Below are 22,185 nucleotides of genomic sequence, written 5' to 3'. Positions count from 1 at the left end.
ACACAATATATTTTCTTTATCAAAACCTTTTTTGTAGTTTGAATGTGTGTGCACGTGTGCATGTTTGTGAGTGCATGAGTTCTTTTTTCAGATATTGGTATAAAGTTATGCCGCTTATGTAAAAATATATGGATAGGTTTTTCTATGCTCTCAAGCAGCTTCCAAAACTTAATTACATCACCTTCCTTAAACCTTTATAAGGATGTAGTTATAAAATCACTGCCCATGATGTATATTAAATGATAAAATTCTTTGACTACTCTTCAGTAATTGATATTTCAGGATTCTGACTTGAGTTAGGACTAATGCCTTTTTTCTTATTTATGCTCCAAGCCATCAGTCAAATATTTTTGACTTATTTTCATTTCATATTCTTTAAAAAGAGAAAAGACTATGTCTCTGCCTCTTGTAATAGCTTTGGCTTTATTTCTTAAGTTTTTATGTATACTTTGTTGCATGTATGTGTGCTTTATGTCTATACTTGAATAGTAATATCATAATTCCTATTTTAGTTTACATTGACTTAGTTTCTAGTATGCTTTTGCTCACTCATTTTCTATTAACTTCTCTGTGATTCTTTACCCTCAATGTAGTTGAAGGTTTATAAAAAGATTTGACTCCTTCCTTGTTAGAAGTTCCATCTGTAACTATTTTCATAAGATTCACATTTGGTTTTATGCTTTTAGTTCATGTCATCTATTTTTATACCTGTGATTGATATAGTAAACAAATTTGTGATGAAACTGATGTAAGTCCTCCTTGTTTTGAAAATTCACATCACTGATAGTCCATGACATTCTTTGCTGCTGAGCTTGAATTTAGCCACAAAATATTTATCAGTTCAACATTACTAATGGTTAGTACAAATCAGGAGAATTGAGACACAATTTATAATCTGTTTTCTATCCTATTACTGTATTAATAAAGATTGTAATTTGACAGTTAAGCAGATCTAATATTGAATTCATCAAGTATAGCTATATCAGAGACATAAATGAGAATTAAAGGAGATAATGTGAAACACTTAGTGTAATGCCTGACATTCAACATTTAGTAGTAATATTAATATGAGTAATTTTTAATGATTATTCTTTTTGCCAAGTAGATTATATTTTTGTTGATTGCTTTTTTCCTCTAGTGATTCAGGAGGCATGTAGTGCATTTTTAAATTTAATTAGTAGTGACTTAAAAAATTTTTTTAAACTGCTTCAAAATGCAATTAACAACAAGAAAAATTATATAGCATCTATTAACTGCAAGTAATCAGAACTGACAATTTTATTTTCTACATTCACCTTTCTATGATATGATGTCTAAAATTTAAGGTCTAGAATGTAATTAAATTATTTTTATGGTCCTTCTTTTTAAAGGATTTTCGTGATATTTGTGCTGTACCTGTAAAATTTATAATTCCTTAGAATATTGCTTTAAAATATATGACAACTGAAAAGAGTATAGAATTCTTGAGTTGCAAAATTTTAAAATGGACTGAAGTACCCTCACTATCTTCTAGTATCTAATAAGAGGGTATTTGTTGAGAAGTAAGTGAGCATGATAAACATTCTCTCTTTGTTCCATGATCTGAACATTATATTTTTAAATAGAACATGTGTTTTAAGATTTTGTGTTTAGAAACACATAATTCATAAGGCATTTCTCCCAAGCTGTAAAATACAATGCAAAAATCTTCAAGCTGGTGATTAGTCACCCCTAGGAGAAAGCATGCTGTACTTACTTATTCCACAAATATTCATCTAGTGCTTACAATGTGTTGGGCAGTAGCCTGGATTCAAGGGGTACATACTGAAGAGGACTATACGTCTCTTTCTAGAAGTCCACAGCATAATGCTCTGAGGATTAATTCTGAGGATGTCAGTAGCTATTACAAAGTGAAAAACTGCCGTAACACATGAGTGTTTGGGCACATTGATGCAAAGTTACTTTATCTGGACTCCAGAAGCACGGACTCCTCTTTAGAACATGGATTCACTGACATGAGAAAGCTGACTCAGTTCAAATGTTAAAAACTATCTCAAAAAGAAATCCTGAATAAGGAAAATAATCAAATCAAGTGCTCTTTCCATCTTTGCGATGGTCATGATAGCAAATCGAAAGGACAATCATACTATTTATAGTAAATGTAAACAAAAATATATTAGAAAAGCATTTCTATCTAGTAGCACCACACTAAGCGATGGCAGTTTACAGTGTTACAGTGGCTACAATGACAGACCCAAACTTAAATCATGATGTTGCTTGCAAGGTGGCCTATTTCAAATGGGCTTTTCAGAAGGAGTTACATGGCTGGACAAATTTCCAACATACATTTAAATATCCTTTGATACATAAAATATACTCCATTATTTTATGTGATGTTATAATTTTTCCTGGACTTTGTTCTTATAAAAAGAAAACCAGAAGATGCAAGCACAGTAACAGATTTTGAGACTGAATTCTTCTTTTTCTTGGTAGAAGATGTTTTTGCCAAGTTTGCAACCCACTTGAACTTCTGTCTGTTCTTTGATTTTTAAAATCAAGTTGGGTTCCTTATAACATTGGAAAAATCACAGATTTAGCCATAAAGAAGTCTTACAAAGTTTACTTAAGATTTTTGTCATTACCTGATAGCTGCAAATAAAAAACTTTTTCATTAACATTGAGTGTAGCTGAAACTGAACTACAGTGTTTTAATTTGAGGTGAGACTACATATCTTATTTTAATTAAGAATACATAAAAATGATTTTTAGAAAAGGCATTCTAAGAAAATCTTACTCTATTTTTTTTTAACTCTGAAGAGAAGAACATACTTAAGAAGCTATTTCATCATTTGTTTCCTCAACTGGGTATTTTTGAATATTTGCACTGTGTTGGTCATGAAGGTAAATTTGAGGAATTGAAGAGGAATCAGACATTATTCCTTCATCCAAATGCTATGGTATAGTGGAATTATCTGCTTAAACTCAGTTTTACACATATGATTTAAACAAAGAGTAAGTTAAGAACATGTTACACAGAGAACTTGTTAGTCATTAAATAATCAGAATTGAAGATTCTTAACTGAGCGGTTTGGATCTAGATTTGTTACCGCTCTTAGATTTGTTATCTGTAAGAAATCACTAATCTCTTTTAGGAGGTTTTTTTGTTTACAAAAATCTTCAAGCTGGTGATTAGTCACCTCTAGGAGAAAGCATGCTGTACTTATTTGTTCCACAAATATTCATCTAGTGCTTACGATATGTTAGGCAGTAGCTTGGATTCAAGGGGTATATGATGAAGAGGACTATACTCCCCTTTCTAGAAGTCCACAGCATAATGCTCTGAGGATTAATTCTGAGGATGTCAGTAGCCATTACAAAGGGAAAAACTAACTTTCTTTTCTCATGTGCAAATAGTTAACCTCATATGAATGAGGGTTGGTCTAGAAGTCTATTCATTAATCCTTCTCTAAGGAGAAGGGCTTCCTGCAGACATTTTGTCCTAGGATTAGACCACATATCAACAAAGAAACATTCCAAACTTTCCCTTCCATTGCAAAAAGATTTGTGAAACTTGGTGCCAAAGGCAACACCCCAGATGCCTCCTTTTTAATAAACTAATTAGCAGTGTTTTGTGAGAGAAGAAATGGACATGAGAAGATCTCCCAAGAAAAATATAAACTTGCCTTCCTTGGATTTTCCCATCAAACAGCCCTAATTATTTGTTATGGGTATCAGTCAGATTGTATGGGGAGGGAAGGGTAGTTGGCGGTGAGCGGAGTGTTAGCCCAGCAAGGCTACCACGACTAGGCAGTATCTGAGGAGGGGAGCACATACACTTTCTTTAACAATAATAAATATAAATGTGCTTTTGAAATTCTTACCCCATCACTTCCCTGCCTATAAATAAAAGGACTTTATTTTCTTTTTCTGAGGTAATCTCTAGTGTTGGAAGTAAATTGAAGCACTTTTCTTCTGAAAAAGTAAGATATTTTCTTCTGATATATAAATATTTTATCTCCATTCTCTCAAACAAATTATTGAATCTATTTTAGAGGCTGTTCCTAAAGTAATGCAGGAGCTGGAGGGGTGGGGATTTATAAATATAAACCAAAAAACTATAACAGAATATGGAGAGTTCCTTCATTAAAGGGGGGGCATTGAATGATTTACAATGTAAGGGGTTTATTTAAAGGGCTTGTTTAAATCAAAATGTGTTTCCTCTGAAATAATTTTGTCCGAATTCTGTTATTTCCACTTAAAATGAAGTTTTCCTCACAAAAGGCAAGAATGCTTTGATTTTGTATTTGTACACATTTTCTTTGAATTAAGCTGTTGGGATATTTGGTTACTATTTCAATACCCCTCATGTTTAACTTAGAAATGCTTGATACTGTTTAGAGATATGATACTTTGGCAATTGAAAATTTAAGGCTAATTTTTTTATAGGTTATCAATGAATTACTGGATATTGAGAAACTCATTTACATTAATCACCCTCTCTGCAAAGGTCTATCACTTTTTAATCATTGGTGCCATCTCCATTCTAATTAGAGCAGTGCTTCAAACCTACTGAGATTATAGGAGTAATAATAGGATCTTCCCTTCATCAGGCTTTTCTTTCTGTAAGATGCCAAATGCTTTAAAAATTGAACAAGTTGATAGACAAATTCTACCGGGAAGAGCTCACCTACCACTAATGTACATCCATCTCTGGGGTAGCTCCCTCCAGCTGTTTACCACTTCACAGTGGTGCCTGGGAGCAGTTGGTTAAAAAGGAAAGAAGAATGTTGCTTGAAATATAAGCAACAGGGGGTTTCAGGAGAGAAGATATAATTATCTAGATTGGAATATGACCAGGACAACCACACTGTACACACAAACCACCAAGATTAAAATAATTTCTTTTCTAATTGGAGTACCCAGGGTTGGAAAGGCAAAAAGGAGGCAGGAGAGGGCTGGGAGTCTGACAATTGCTTGAAAGATAAGTTAATGTTTTTATGCTGCCAACAAAGAATTTTAGAAACCTTTTTGGTGTTATGGTTTTTGTCTCATTCACTTGTGTGTAGTCCTCCTGTTGTTTCTTGTATTGGGCACAGAGGAAATCAGAAAAGAGCCACTGAAAACTATTCTTCTGGCTATCAGGGGATTTAAGGTACTAGCTATTATCAAAGTTAAAATAGCAGATAGTGCTTGTGTTATCAATGGAAATGATGAAAAAATTGTGTCTTTGTTATGTGGAAGGGTGTGTTAAATGTGCGTCACCCCCTTTTCTTTATGGTCCTGCTCCCCATTCTCCTACTGCTTTTCTTAGGAATGTTTGCTCATAAATCACTTTAACACAAACTCCTCCAAAGGCCCCTTTCTGGGGAACCAAAACTATAGGGATGACCTAACTGAACTCTATGACTTATATTTTAAAAATATGATTATTGAAGACCATATGCCAATTGTGCACATTTTCATCACTAGGCCTTGAAAGGCTAGTTATCATATATTAAGTGAAAAATGATAAATTAACAATAATAATTTACATTAAAAACAAGAACAGCCACAATTAAAAACTGTCATCTTTCATCCCAAACCATAACTTAAAAAAAATGGAAATTCTAATAATTTGTATCTATGCTAAGGATCTTATAACAATGTCAGAGAATTTTGTATAGGAAAGTCATTTATTTTTATTTTTAAACAAAATAAAAGACCTCCCACTATCTAGTATGCCCCTCCTGTTTACTCCCTCCCCCTTTTCTTTCACTTGTGGTAACTTCATTTTGTTTCTCAATGGCCACTAGTTTATTTTTATTTTTTCCATTTATCTACTTAGTTTTCTTATGTTGCACATATAGGTGAAATAATGATTAGATTTGCTAGCTTACCAGATATAAAAGTTTACTTTGTGAAAAAAATACACTGAGGAGGTATCAGAAAGTATAAAAAGGTTGGCAATATGTGCAAAGGGAAAAAAAAATGTTTTGCCAGAAATAGCTTGGTCCATATCTTTTATTCAATATCATTATAAAACTTCAATTTTTTCATCAATTTTCCTAATGAAATTCCCAGGTGATATAAAATTTGTTATTAATATATGAAAATGATACTCTCATGCATATAAAAATCTTTTATACCTCTAAATTCAAAACTCTTGCTCCATATTGTCAGATCAACAGAAATATATGATACTGGATTATACTAACTTTGCAATTTTATATACGTGACCTTGGTTTCATTTACTCTCTGGGGTTTGGCTATGATGAATTTTCATCTTTCTCTGTGTATGTGTGTCCATTTGTCTTATATCATTGCACTATCTAGACATTTAGGGACAGACTTGGTTTTGTTGTCTTTTTACAATAGGTAGAAATAAAACCCTGAAAAGTGTTTGTTGATCCCCTCTACCTATTGAACAAATACTTTTTGATATTCCAGTATGTATCAGGTCCCCCATAAGTTATCAGGTTATGCAACCAAATCATAATCGGTTCACTTTATATTTAACAAAGAGTAAATGCTGTTTTTGAAATAATCATATTTTTCAGGAGGCAAGTATTTATACTATTATCTGCTATTATAAGAAAAACAAGGAACACAAAACTTCAGAATTCCCTATAGGACAACTTTATACATTTTTCAAAGGAAAATAGTTTAAGGAAAATAGAGTATCTGCAAGTTTATATTATTCTATGTTTTATAAAATAAAATTTAAATCCTATTGGCTAACATGTCAGATCATGACCAAGGTCAAACCCTTGTGACTGCCATGCAGGTGGGCAAAGTACGTGTGGTGAAGGAAGTAGGCCATGTCAGATTTCAGGACTGATGTCTGTGTGGGCACCAGAAGCAGACCAGAGCTGGCAGCAGAAGAAACCAATCAAAATTTCAGCTGCTCTGACTCCAAATCACTCTCTAACCTTTTTTTTTTTTCTTTTTAAAGGAAGAATCAACCTCACCTCTGGCTTCAGCTTTCCCATGGAAGGCTAAAAGAGGAAAAATGACAATTTTCTTTTCAAAGCAAAGAGGACAGCCAGAATAAGGTCAATCATGGAAGGAAGAACACAATATTTGTAGCCTCTTTCAGCACCAATTTTCCTCTCATTTCCTTGCCCTTTTCTAGACCCTCCTGCTTATTATAAAGGATGATGGTTGCTACACAAGACAATATCTGGGATCTTCAAAAAGATCCCTGAAAAGGGCAAGGAGAGCTGCACTTTTCCCTTTGCACTCCTCCAGACCATTGCTCTTCACATTACTTTCATACCACATTAGGCATTGTACAAAACACAAAACCCCATAACTATGGCCTTGTTTCTTGATATGATACTCACTGATATTGCACTAACACTTGGCTAGTAAATGAAGAAACCTAGAAAGGAATGGGGGAAAGTGATGCGGTTGAACCGGGAGAGGAGAAGAGGATAAAATGAAGCTATGAGCATAAAAATGCATCCACTTTCCCTCCCCTTCCTTCCTTGCCCTGACTTTGATCAACTGCCTTGGCAGTTGCCTCCCTTTGCCTCCCTTCAATAATCCCCTGTCCAGGCTTGAAAATATCCGTGAGAGACTGATTTTCTAATCTCCTTCTGAAACAACCGCTCAGGTACAAAACAAATGAAGCGTTCTTAGTTTGATATCTGACATCACTCTCCCCTGATAAAACCTTTGAAACACATGTCCTGAGAAACAACAACAACAAAAAATTTGTATAAGGGACATAGAAAAACATATTCCTATTTATTTTCATATCTAAGCATACTTTGTGCTGGGTAGGGTGTGAATTCTGATTTCACATAAACTCGACCTCTAGTTAAGTCATAGACTTCGGTGTGTACCCTTTCTGGTGTGGATAATTTAAGTCACATTCATGTATATTTAATATTCCCTTAGAAATACAGCAGGGTTTCCTCTGCTGACCTACAAATCTTGTTCTACTTACTTTTAAAATTAGGGTCATTTTTTGATTATGTTAACATGAAACATTTGAAAAATGCCAGGGAAATAGAAAAGAGTTTTAGGAAGAATTAAAAGCTTGGAATCAGACCAATTTGTGATTCCAGCTTAGTCACTGAGTAACTAGCTGGGCTACTCTGATAGAATTGCTTTTCCTCGCTGGGCCTTAAGGCTCTCATCTGCAAAATGGGAGTAAAGTCCATTTATAATGGTGGTTGTTTTGAGGATAATTAAGCATGTAAAGTGCTTTATGCAGTGTTTGGTATTGAACAGAAAGAATGTTCAATATGGGGCCTCCCTGGTGGCTCAGCGGTTGAGCGCTGGGCTGAGAAGCTGCCCACAGCCTCTGTAGCGCCAGTTCGATTCCTGACCACCGGCGAGGGTCCCACATGGCGTGCAGACCTCTCCTGCCGCCCGCTGCTCCTCTCAGCAGTGTACTTTGTCGCTCTGCCTGTTCTGCTCCTCACTCTGGCTCTGGTGAATTCTCCTATCCTCCTACGCTTCTGATTGTACCTACCCAGTGCTTGTATAAATAAATAAATAAATCTTAAAAAAAAAAAGAATGTTCAATATGGTTTTTTCCCATTCCTTGAACCCATGCTAAATCCTCTGTAGGTGTGATGCCAACCCTTAGAGGAGAGATGGCTACAAAGATGTATGCAAAGATTCTTTAAAGGGAATAACAATTTAGTTACGTTTTGCACCAGCTAATTATAATCCAAGTCTAACTGTTCAGGCCTATCGTAAAGGCATATATCAAAATTTAAGGGACTACTGAACAAGGTGTATCCCCAGTAATTAGGGTTCTTGGAGGTGATGATACAAGAGATAATGTCATCAGAGCCTTTGAAGGATGGATGGCTTTCAGCAGGTGACCAAGGACATTGGGAGTGGATTTCATGAAGAGGAGGGAGTAATGTAGCTACAAAGATACAGCAGTGAGAATGCTGGAGGACACTGAACAATTGAATACATACAGAATTTGGGTTGTGGGAGACTGTCAGTATGGACTAGATCAGAAAGGAAAGACCTTAAATTCAATCCTAAAGAGATTCACACTCAAATATGGACTGGTAAGAGAAATGCATTTAGAAAATATTATAAATGAATACCACAGCATCCTTATGGAAGTATAAGGTCCCAGATAAGTATAGGGAGTCATATCTACAGAACTTAGCATCAAGTAACTATCCTTTTCACTCAATAGTGGATAATACCAGGATTCACACTATTGAAACATACTCAGTCAATTAAGAAAAGTACTGATTGCCGGCTGCAAAATATCCCCATGGTGCCAAAATGTCTGTGGAGTGGGTGGGGAGGGGGAAGGAAGGTGTGATAATTAAAAGAATTGTTACTTGCGATGTCACAGGAGCCAACGTGTTAACTCTGCATGCTGGGAAGCTAGAGTGCTCCCAGCTGCCACAGGGAGGAAAGATGTGGTTTGATCCCTGGCACCACTCATTGGGACAAGATGAATCACAAATGTGTTAATAGTGAGGTTCCATGTCATAATGTGCCAGATGGAGGTGGTTACATCTCTGATTGATTGCCTCCTGGCCAAGACAGGGGTTTTCCAGAAGGCGAATGTCTCCAAATTGGCATTGGAGCTGAGAGATCAGCAGGTCTTTATTTTGGTCAACATGGACCTGACATTCTCGACTTTATGAAGTGTGGCTACTCTCAAGACACGGGCAGCCAGAAACAGTGTGTGGAGGAGGAAAGATGTGATGAGGGTGTGCTATGTGGAAGAAAGAGTTTTGTAGTGGACAGAGCTCCCATGGCTAAGCATGACTTTATAGCTCTATGACTGTACTGGAAATAAGGGTGGGAGAGCGGGGATGGGAGCTGCGGTAGAAACGCTGCTTATGAACGAATTCAATAAATGGAGAGTGCAAAAGAAAGCAAGAATGCTTCCCAGCTTCAATACAAATCCCCATAGCAGATGAGTCTGGATGCGGGGCTGAGACCACAGGGCAGGAGCACAGAGCAGAGCATTGCTGGTGACCTTCCCGCCCGCCTGTTCCCTCTCACTCACCCCAACCACCACCACCCAGCCCTTTGTTGTTGTTGTTTTTTTTCCCCAATGCAAGCTTCCAACTATAAACAGCCAACTACAAGGGCAATAACTGTGGCGTCCTACTGAGAACTAAAGCAGCCTCTCGTGCAGGCACTGGGTCCTAATACAGGACAGTGAATAAAGCTTCATTACAGAACAATGGAGTTAGCTGCCAGAGCCTACAGATTTGAATAAACAACAAATAAGCAACATCTGCTCCAGCATATGTGTATGGTAAAAAAAAAAAGTCACAAAATAAAAGAATTTGTAAATGCCAAAAGCAACACTAAACTGCCAGTGCTACTGTAGAGTGAATTTTTAATTGCACATGCAAAGAGGCAGGCTGTGGGTATTAGTCTCACATATGTCTTGTTGCTGCCAACCTGGGAGTATAGATGAATTTAATTAAATAAGGATTATCCCTTCTCCCCAGTACAATTACTTATTTATAACAATGATAAAATTACCTAATAAAAAAATTGTAATATTTCAAAAACAAGCCCAGAAAACACCCTTCTTTCTGTGTAAGTCATTCAGGACTGTTTGAGTTTGAGTGTGTCTTTTAAAATTAAGTCTTTGCCTACTGCCAAGGAAGAAAAAAACCAAACAACAACCCTTATCATAAAGCCTGCCGCAGTTAAACAGCCAGAGACTGCATTATGGAGAAATATAAAGAAGACACAGAGCAGCATGGGAATTGGCTTTCGTGGGGTGTGCAGAAAATTAAGCAATTGGACTCAAATTGAGGCCAGGTGACTGAGCCAAGGGACAGGGCCCCTGAGACTTGTACTCCACCAGTGTCCTGGTCCTAATCTGTCTTGTGAATAGGCAGCCGCTGCAATCAGTTCCCTTCATTTTGGCTACTCTGCCTCCCTGTGTGCTAATCCCCTGAAAACAAATAATACCACCCAAACCAAACAAATAACAAAAGAGATGGGCTCTCTGGCCCCTGTTCTCAGTGCCACCATGTCCATTTCTGCCATCGTGTTAGCAGACTATGGAATAATGATCCAGGTATAAAGTCACAGGCTGCAAAAGAGATTCATGTGTGGGACTTTACTACAGAAATAAGGGTCTTCTGAGTCTTGTGCTCTAGGTCTGTTTCATCTTTGAGCAATTATGTTGTGTTAGTAGATTTTCTGGATTAGGATTTAAGGCCAGTGCTGAGTTCATGATGAGGGGCGTTCTTTCAAGGTCAATTTGAAGGCTACAGAAGCAAAAGGCAGTCAGGGGCTCCTAAGTATGTGGCCATTGGTTACAGAATCTACCTCAGTTTCCTCATCTGTGAAATGGAAACAATCCACCTCCAAGGGAGGTTTCAATGAATGAACTCATGTGAAAGGCTGGAGCTGCTCCTGGCCCAGAGGAAGTACCCAACAAATGCTGCCGAGGATTTAAAGAGACACTTCAGCGAGGCCTTCAGATGGCCCTTTACTGGATGTGAGCAGCCTTTTATGCAACTTTTGCTTTTTCTTCAAGACACTCGTCACAATTATAATTTAATAATTAATTGGTTTTTGCAGATGCTTACATGCTCAGTGAGACTATGTCTTTTTTCATTGTTTCCCCCAGTACCTAGTATAGGTTTTTGTATGTACAAGTGCTCATGAAATATTTGTTGAATGAATGAATTCAGTGTGGAGGGAAGCCTAGATGTGAATTAAAAAGACTGTGGCTTGAATTTTGGTCCTTGCTTTTTTGGCAGTTATGTAAACTTAGACAAGTTACATTATTTCTTGGTGTCTCATCTCTAAAGAGGAAAGAATAGTGTGATGATCACATTAAGTAATGCAACTGAAACTGCTAGCAGCAATGCAAATCTATGTATCCATATAAATAAATTAACAACAAATGGCCCCCTAATAATTGTAACTGACTGGAATAAAAAGTTAAGTAACAGATTCCAATCATATTCAGGTCAACCACCTTTCTGAGATGTTGCTGGAATATGTACAAAGCAAAATAAATTAAGTCTACGTACATTATTTAAGACTAATTGCAACATGTAAAAATAAAGCACCACTCATAGATTTGAATGGAATATACAAATTTGATACATTCCTAAATTAAAAATATTAAAATCCATGCAGAAAAATCATTAAATTCCCATTTGGTATATTTTAGGAATAATCATTATTCCTCTGACCATAATACACTGTTGCAAGATTAAATCACCATTGGTGAATAAGAACAAGAACTCTCTGGCTAAGAGAAGTCTAGATAATAATATGACCAATGTAGGGAGACAACAAGTATGAGTGAGTCAGGCACCTGTAGCTAGTTCGGGGTAAATAAGATGACAGGTATCCTCAAGACAACTCAAATTAGCATAAGAAATATAAGCTAATGGTTACAATTTCCCCCAAAAGAGTCCTGTAAAGTTGTTATTTACCAAGGTAGCTGTAGTATAAGGAAAGAGGTTAGAAAGGGAGGAAAGAAGCAGGGACTTCAGAATTTGTCTGCTTAAGAAAGAAGGACAGAGGCCTCCCTGGTGGCACAAGGGGTTAAGACACAACCTATGAAGCTATCAGCAGCCACTGCAGCACGAGTTTGATCCCTGGCCAGGGTGACACCCACATGGCACAGCAGACCTCTCCTGTCTTGCCCATTGCTCCCCTCAGCAGTGTATTTTAGTTGATCCACCTGTTCTGTTCCCCACTCTGTCTCTGGTGAACCTTCTCACTCCCCACACCTCTGGCCTGTACCCCAGTTCTTGTATGCATAAATAAATAAATCTTTAAAAAAAAAGAAAGGAGGACAGGCTGTATTTTCCCTGAATTAGTACACCAGCCCTTCTGAAGCAAGAGGAGAGAGAAGAAAGGAAAAAAGGGAAGAGAGGGGGCATGAGAGGAGAGAATTTAGTCTGGTCGTAAATGATCAACAAGATGATTAACCTAGGAGACACAGTGTAAAAGATGCTTCTTGAAAGTTCTCTTTTCTAAATCTGCTTTGGAGCAAAAATCCTATCAGCAAAACATCAATAATTTAGCTTTCATGAAACCCCAAATATACTCAATTTGTAAAAATTAACATTTGTGATTATCTTTGTTGAATGATTATTTATTCTGCTGAGGACAAATTAGAAAATACAGATAAGGAAAAGAAAAAACCAGATGGAATTCTATCATGTAGAGATTGCTAATACCAACACTGTTCTCCCTATCCCTCCCATCCCCATCTAATTTGTGGGAGGAGTGAGTTAGACATTTGCTAAAATAATTAAAACTTGTACAATATGAAAAGGAAAAAGAAGGAAAAATTACCTGAAACTCATCACCATGAGATGGTCACCTTTGACCATCTGTAAATTTATCAAAAGAGATATGAAATGAACACATGATTGTGCAATTAATTGTTCGACCTATATTTTAACCTGACTTTATCACTCAGTGAGAAAATTTTTTTGTGAAGTGTTATCTAAAGTCATTTTCTTAAGTTATATATATATATTTTTTAAAAAGATTTATTTATTTGTTTATTTATTTATACAAGCACTGGGTACAGTCAGAAGCATGGGAGGGTGAGAGAATTCACCAGAGCCAGAGCAGGGAGCAGAACAGGCAGACTGACGAAGTACACTGCTAACGGGAGCAGTGGGCGGCAGGAGAGGTCTGCACGCTATGTGGGACCCTCAGCCGGGGATTGAACCGGCGCTGCAGAGGCTGCGGGCAGCTTCGCAACCCAGTGCTCAACCACTGCGCCACCGGGGAGGCCCCATTTTCTTAACTTATATTTTTATTCATGTTGTTTTGACTTCTGATTTTAGAAGCTTTGTTATTTACTGTTTGCAATTTTCTCACAGTGTAAATAGCATTAATTGAAGTAAACTTATAAAATTGAAAAAAAAAAAGTGTTCAACATCATTTAACTATACTAGATTTTGCCAAACTGTTTGGCAAAAGTGTTTTACCAATTTATAATCTCATCAGCAGTTTAAAGTAACAGATCTTTCCTCTCTCCATAGGCTAACCAACATTTGGTAGTATCAAATTTTAAAACTGCTGTCAGTCTTTGGGGCCTAAAATGCTATCTAATCATCTAAATTGATCTGTTCCTGAATATAATGGGATAAGTCATTTTCTTTATTGACCATTTTTTCTGTGATGTATATTTATGTTCTATTCAGTTTGGCTTGGTCATCTGCTTTTTACTTATTGATGTCTAGAAATTATTAATTTTGGAAATGACTATTTGTGCTCTATGTAAATTGAAAATACCTTCTAAGTCTCTGACTTTTGTTTATGCTGCTTTTATGTAGTTCTTCCTTGTGAGATAAGACTTTATAATTTTCCCAATAAATATCCTGATTCTTGATTTAAATATACTCTATAGTATTCTCATAGCTTTACATTTGCTGTTATATTGTGAAAGTCATCCTTTCTCCCCATTTGCTGTTATATTGTGAAAGACATCCTTTCTCCCCTTTAATGGTCTACGTATTTGGTTACTGCTGGTGCATAGAAATAATTATGACTTTTGCATTTTGCTCTAGCATTCAACCCTACTTTGCTAAACCTTATTTTTCTACTAGGCAAAAGATAGATTTTTTTTTTAGTTTTCTCTTATTTCATAATAAAAAACATTTATGCTATGAATTTGCCTCAGATTATTGCTTCCTCATCAGTTCTTCCATTTGATATGAAATGTTCATCATTATGCAAATGATCAAAATATATAGTTTTAACATAACATTTTCTGTACTTTTTTTTAGGATGGAAGATTTAGTCCCCATGTCCTGGATTTGGTATTTTTCTTTGGAGGTGAAAAGTGTTGCTTATATTTTTAATTACTGAATTAAATATTTCTGCATTTAAATCTCTGGCAAAGTAGTTAATACATGTGTTTATATTTAAGAAATATGTGAGTTAATCTTTGTATTTATAAATTGTTAGATATTTTAATGAATAATCCAAGGTTATTGTAATATTTTCTATTAACTGTATGTTCTCATTACAACTTTGATATCATTTCTATCATCTTTTACTATTTCATATTTGATTTGTGAAAGACTGAAGAGAATGTTAAAATATCCTAATTTGAGAGGAGATGTTGGCCAAAGGGTAAAAGTTTGCAGCTCTGTAGGGTGAACAAATCTAGAGAGCTAAGTTATAGCATGATGACTATAGTTAATAATACTATGTTGAATTTTAAAATTTTCCTAAAAAGAGTAGATTTCAGGTTCTTAATCAGATTTAAAAAGGTAACTGTGTAATTAGTTTAACAATAGCAACCATTTCCCCATTTAGATATATCAAATCATTATGTTGTACACCTTAAATATATATAACTTTTATTAATTTTTTTTAAATAAAAAGTTTGGACTGTTGTTATGAGCTGAAAATTAACAACAACAAAAAGTCTCCCATTTTTATTATGTCAGTTTCCCATGGTATTGCAGAATTTTTTGCTAAGTAGTGTTGTGAAAATAACATATGCACATCATAACAAAAGAAAATTAAAAGATGCCAATTAATTTCAAGCATTTTAGTCTTCCTTCTGTTAAAATACTACCTTTAGCATTTGCGTCTACCTTCTTCCAGAGGCATTCTGCCATTCCCCCTCCACCTCTACCTCCCAACAGAAATAGATACTCTCTTAATACAGAGCGGTATCAATAAAGACTCTTACACATATCTTATCTCATTTAACAGCTCTATATCTCAGAGACATTTCTGTATCTACACATAAATCTCTGTCTCATTTTTCAAAATAATGTCTGAATATTTTTTAATGTAAGGCTATACCACATGTAATTGTGGGCATTTAGTCTGCCTTAAGTTATTACATTTTTGCAAAGAAAATTTTTGTGTGTCTATTGATAAGCTAAATTCCAGAACTGCAATAGTTGCCTCAAATAGGTACCATATTGTTTCAAATTGAACAATTTGAAATTAACTTCAAGTTATGATGACATTTTAACTTCCAACCAAGTGTTTGTTTCACGCTTTACAGTTACTTGATATGATTAAAACTTCAAATATTTGATAAAATGATGGGTGTAACATATTATCATTATTTTTAAGTTTACATTTCTTTAGTTGATCTGTTATACCATTTTTCTGAAGTTTGTGTATTTCTTCTTTGGGCTATCTATGTATTTCTTTTTCTCATTAATCTAATATGATGTTGTTACTGATGTACATAGCCTTTTTACAGTCACAAAACCAGTCTTTATAGATGGATATTAATTACTTAGTATATAGTAATTCATGTCTGTTAAATGGGATTTATAATTTTGATTTAAGTCTTTTTATTTTAAAATTTTCTTTTGCCTTGAAGAATATTTTATCAGGTATTAATATCATAAACAATGATTAGTTTTTGCCTTTATTTCTCTTTCATCCTATGTGCAACCTTTCACAGTTAACGTTCTTCAGTAACTTTGTAGAATACAATGAAATTTAAGCAAATCTTTAGTCAATTTTTATTTTTCATCCCATTATTTTGTCACATTGTATTTTTTCCAAAAGTTTTCACAATTGACTAAATTTTAACTGTGTTTTGCTATTACTTTGAGTGGAGTTCACTTTTTTGCATATCCTATTTCAGTTATCCTAGAGTACTTTACTTTGAGTAATATGTAAATCATCGGGACATTGTCCTAGAGAAGTGGTGAAGGGTATACTTCTCGAGTCCTTGGAGAATGACTTTATGCAGTCCTTGCATATAAGGAGTATGGATGGAAATGAAGTCATTGGTTCATGTTTTTCTAATTCCAAATCACATGTATATTTGTTTGTTTCCATTGGTCACTTAGTGTTGCTAATGAGATGCTTGATTTTTTCACTTTGTTAGTAATCAGTATTTTTTTGCCTGGAAAGTCATAGATTACCACTCTCCCCATGATATTCTTCTGCTTCAAACATTTTACCCTGATCATTTCAGCGATAATTTTTCCGAAGTGAAAAGAGGACAATATATTTGTGGCCTTGAGTTTCCATCTTTTATAAGAAGTCATTTTATTCGAATTCATTTAGGAAAATGCTAAAATAGACCTTTTCAATATTCGGAATATTGTGCATGACTCGAAGAAATATAGTCTTTAAAATGTTTTTTACCTAAGTGTTAAAGGTATTTGAAGAGTTCATCTTGTGCCTTCATCTACTACATGTATATATGCGGCTTAAAACAGTAATTTATTGGCTATCACTGTCCCTTCCATATAATTGGTTCCTTTTTTTTTTAAATTTTTAATTTATTTATTTACACAAGAGCCGGGGTACAGGCCAGATGTGTGTGGGAGGGTGAGAGGATTCATCAGAGACAGAGAGGGGAACAGAACAGGCATATTTACTGCTGAGGGGAGCAGCGGGCACGACAGGAGAGGTTTGCCGCACCATGTGGGACCCTCCCTGGCAGGCTGGGAACTAGCTGGGATCCAGCAGGCGCTGCAGAGGCTGCGGACAGCCCCACAGCGCCGCGCTCAACCACATGAGCCACCAGGGGAGGCCCCATGTAATTGGTTTCTGTGCTCTCCCTGCTTCTGTGAGCTACTTTGGCTTAGCTAAGTGGCTGTCTTTTGGACTCCCTCATGCAGTTATAGCCAGATGACATCTGAAAATCTGACTCCTCTAGATGTCTAAGGTAGCCGTTCACATGGGGCTCGTTCAAGTCTGTCCATAAGAGGGCCTGCATGTGGCATTCTATGGCTTGTATGTCTTACAATATGAGAATTGGGTTTCCAAAGGAAATATTCCAAAAACCGATATCTCAAAAGCCAGGAAGTTTAAGCCAAGGAGGTGAAGGGCTATGCAATGAAAGAAGCACTTCTACCATATACAGTTGATCAAAACAGTCTACGTGCCTTTACTTTTTGAAGGAAGTCATCTTTTGAACTTTAAGTAAAAAATTCTTGTCTGTCTTCCTAGCTATCATCTAACTTTATATATCAAAGCAATAATATTAAATACTATCAAATATTTCCCTTTTCCCATTAAGTGAAGTAGTTTTATTACTTAACCCCTACTACTATTTTTCTTGGGTTAGCAACATTATTTTTGAAAGTAATAAAATCCCATTAATAAAATCTCCATTAGGTTAATTTTCACATTCTTATTTGCTCTCTCAATTTGAAATCAAATGTAGAATAATATTTTTGCCTAACTTCCCAAATAATTTTTTTGGAATAATTGGGGTGTCTTACATGATATGTGTAGACCTCATAATTGAATGTCAAGGAAGGCAGTTTCTATTGGCAAGGGGACCTCTAGCTTCATTGAGAAGCATTCAATTAGATGGAAAACAGATGCTTATTTTTGTCTTATAAACCTCAATGCAGGTTATGTGGTAATTACTTCAAAGAGCAGGATAACAATTTATGTAATCAGCGGGACCCTATAATTACTAATGCATAATTTCTAAACAGCATTTAGCAAAATGAGGCCCATACATACACTTTGTAATGAAAAAGATGTGTTTGACACCACACTAAATTAAATTAAAAATTTGCATATTTTCTTCCAGGAAATGTACTAGCTTCATCTGCTTTATTTTGCTTCACTAATCCCAGGCTACTTCTAGCTCTGTTATAAGATCATGGAAACACTGAATCATAGTGATGGCTAAGTGGGGGCATAAGTACCAGGAGTAGAGAAAGGCTCCCTTCCCTGTTGTCCAGGATGATATAGCATCATTCTAAGAAATTATTTGAAAGTTTTAGCCATGCAACTTGTTTCCACTGAGAGTTTGATATGACGGTCATATAATACAATAATTTAGAATATAAGTGATGACAGGGAATTTAAAAAAGTATCTTCACTTAGATAGGGGTGGGGGAGTTGAATGAAAAACAAAACAAAACAAACAAACAAACAAACAAACTCATAGCTAAAAAGACGATTGCAAGTTTCCAGAGACGGGGTAGGGAGTAGGCAAAAAAGGCAATTTTTTCTAGCTATAAGTAGATCCTGGGGATGTAATGTAGAACATGTTGACTATAACTAACACTGCTATGTGGGGTATTTGAAATTTGCTAAGAGAGTAGATTCTAAAAGTCCTTTCTTTTTTCTTTTAGTGACTATATGAGGTGTTATATGTTTACTGAGCTTATGGTAGTCACTGAACAATATATGGAAGCCAACTCACTAGCAGGACCCCTTAAACAGTTTTATTTCTCAATTATATCTCAATGAAACTGAAAGGAAAAAAACCTGAAATTTGAAAATATTTTTTTTTGTGCACTTATCTCTTTGTTGCAGACGGAAAAACTGAGGCCCAGTAAAATGGCAAGATTTATGCAATAACAAGCTGCTAGTAGTAGGAGTAAGAACATATTCATCAAGTTAACCCCAGGCCTATGTCCAATCCTCTATCCTGGTTGGAACATAGAAAGTTAATATTAGACAATCCACTTATTATGTTAGCCCTAGTGATAGACAACATTGCTGTGGGAAATATTTTAAAATTTGCATTGATATTTACATTGCTACTAGGTTTTTAAAAAAATAGTCATAGAGATAGTAGTACTTTGTAAGGTATCTCATGGAAATATTTTAAATTCTACATATTAAGAAATTTGAGTACCAATTATTTACATTCTCCTTTTGGAGGACCATTGATGAAGCTGCACACCTTAATGAACTCTTACCTTCAGTTCCTGGAGTCACATCAAGAGGATTACCAGTCTCTTCTTCAAAGCTCTGGACCTGAGACACCAAAATGGATCAATTGTGTTAGAAATAAGTTTTCAATAATTTTATCAACATATAATAAGTGTCCACTGGATACTGCTAAGAGAAGTGAATATGATTTTTGAATTCCAATAATTTGTAGTCTTCTGCAGGCAGGTAGCACATAAAGACATAATAAAGATTCAAAGGACTGGAGTTTAAGAGAGGGAATATTATTATTATTACATTTTTTTTTTTGCTCCCAAAGAATTTTTGGAGAAAGCAAGTATTTTCCCCAAGAGATTTATCACTTAGAAAATTTATGAAAAATTCAGAAAATCTATAACATAGATGCTATAGGAGGCGTAGAACTCAAAGAAAATTTAATTTTCAAATTGATAGAATGGAATTTATTTATAAAATTTTCTTTTTAGAAATTAGTAAATACTACTGTAAATAAAAATATAATTATTACTGAAAAAATAAATATTTACTTAATAATAGTAACATAACTTGCTATAGAAACTTACTAAACCCAAAAAGTTAAAGAAGAGGAGGATGTAGTTACTATAGTATTTTGGAGTGCTTTTTTTTTTTCCTATTTTCTTTTTAATATATTTATTCTGGAGATAGTCATATAGCTGATTTTCACTAAATTTTTTTCAAAATTTTTCATAAAAGGGGCCTCCCTGGTGGTGCAGCAGTTGAGCTTTGGGTTGTGAAGCTGCCTCTGCTGCGCCGGTTCAATCCCCGGTCACCAGGCAAGGGGGCAGACCTCTCCTGCCGCCTGCTGCTCCCCTTAGCAGTGTACTTCGGTCGTTATGCCTGCTCTGCTCTCCGCTCTGACTCCGGTGAATTCTCTTGCCCTCCCGTGCTTCTGACTGTACCCAGTGCTTGTATAAACAAATAAATAAATAAATAGATAAATAAATAGATAAATAAATAAATAAATCTTTTAAAAAAAGTAAAAAAAATTTTTTTCATAAAAAATTCATAAACTTTCTTTGGAAACAGATTCCTTAATGACTACACAATAGGCTGCATTTTGAAGGTATATTAATTTATGTAATGATTCTTCCAATGTTAGAATGTTTTCTAAATTTTGCAGATAGAAATAATGCTGAGATGGGATTTCTTGTACCTACATCTATTTGTACATGTCACACTATTTACTTGGGATTGATATCTGAATATTGAAAACTAACTACAGGAATGTAAACATTTTAAACACGATGGCATCTATGCCCACAATGACCTTTAACCCAGAATAAAGAGAAGACTACGAGTTTATAGCTCAGCAATGCAAGAAGAAATATTTATTCCTTTTTTACTCCTTCATCTCTATTTTTAAAAGAAGTTACTGTATAGACATACTTCTTAATGTTGTTTTTATTGGCTTTGCAACTCAAACCAGAGTGCATCATATAAATTTTCAAGTATAATAAAACAATTCTTTGACTGTGACCATTATCATGGAGAAAAATCCATGGGTTGCAATTACATTACGTTTGTCTGTTGAAAAAAATAACAAAACAAAAAAGCTCTGACAATTATAAGTGTAAGCCAGATTTATTCCTGGGCTTAATAACTAGGTAACATTCTTATAGGAGACTTCTTGTGATCAGGACCCCTATGGGCAAGCAGCAGGGACAGTTAAAGATGGTTTATTGCCAATATAAAGAAACATCCTACCTTGAGTTTACAGTTGCAGATATTTCATAAATATTAAATTCCCTTAATATGTTTGGGAATTAAAAGGGAAAGGAACAGATTCGACTCCACTAAGTAAGATTAAACACAAAAATATGTTGATTTTTGCATTAAAAATCTATGTACAATTTTGTTGGAATCATAATTTTGAGAAGTGAGTCAAATATTGCCAAATTCAGCCTTTTAGTAGGACTTTAGGGAAAACATCAGGGATTGATCTAGAGGCCAAATTTGGCCAATCACAGTTGAAAGTCTGATATCTAGATATTTAAATACATTGGCTCATGTTTTAAATGTCATGAAAATCTGCCAATTTCACACATATTTTTCATTTCTTATAATTAGATTTTTAATTTGCCATTGAAAAAATGACTACTAAATCTGGCATTAGCTGCTGTTTAAGATGCAACCTACCCATGCTTCATTTACTCATCCATGGGTATTGAGTGAAACAAATATTTTTACTCCAGTCTGTGTGATGAGGAGGTAGTATTTGAAGCATACTTTTTCAGAAAAACAAAATTCAAGTAGTAAGTTTTTTTTAAGGCTATGTCTGCATTAAATACACATGTAGCCTCACACATAAGCAATCTGGACAAAAATATTAAAGAAACACTATTAACTAAGTTGACTAAAAAATTCAACAGAATATCCTGTTTTTCTATGGAAGCCGCTCACACACTAAAGCAATGTTATCAAATACTTCTTACATTAATTTATGCATCAACAACAGTTATGTATTGAATGCCTGCTATGTGCCAAAAAACCCATGTGAGTTTGTTTTCTTTGATGTCTGAGTTTGTTCTCTCCCGATTTATACTAATATGTTGCTTTTCTTCAAATTTTACTATCATTTAAGAGTATTTGAAAGGAGGTCCTTGGATG

General features: G+C 35.1%; 1 protein-coding gene across 1 annotated transcript in view; it reads right to left on the bottom strand.

Moving 5' to 3' along the window:
• Positions 1-22,185, bottom strand: part of ITPRID1 (ITPR interacting domain containing 1) — a gene marked incomplete at both ends in the record, with an annotated part of 62,515 nt that overhangs the window by 13,751 nt on the left and 26,579 nt on the right. The window contains one exon of the mRNA XM_084230602.1: positions 19,569-19,626. Within this exon, the coding sequence (XP_084086728.1) occupies positions 19,569-19,626 (58 nt within the window). The remainder of the gene's footprint in view (positions 1-19,568; positions 19,627-22,185) is intronic.

This window comes from Talpa europaea (genome assembly GCF_964194135.1).
Source record: "Talpa europaea genome assembly, chromosome: 3".
NCBI classification, from domain to species: domain Eukaryota; kingdom Metazoa; phylum Chordata; class Mammalia; order Eulipotyphla; family Talpidae; genus Talpa; species Talpa europaea.
Note: the sequence above shows the minus strand (reverse complement) of the source record. Positions and strands in the feature narration are given on the sequence as shown.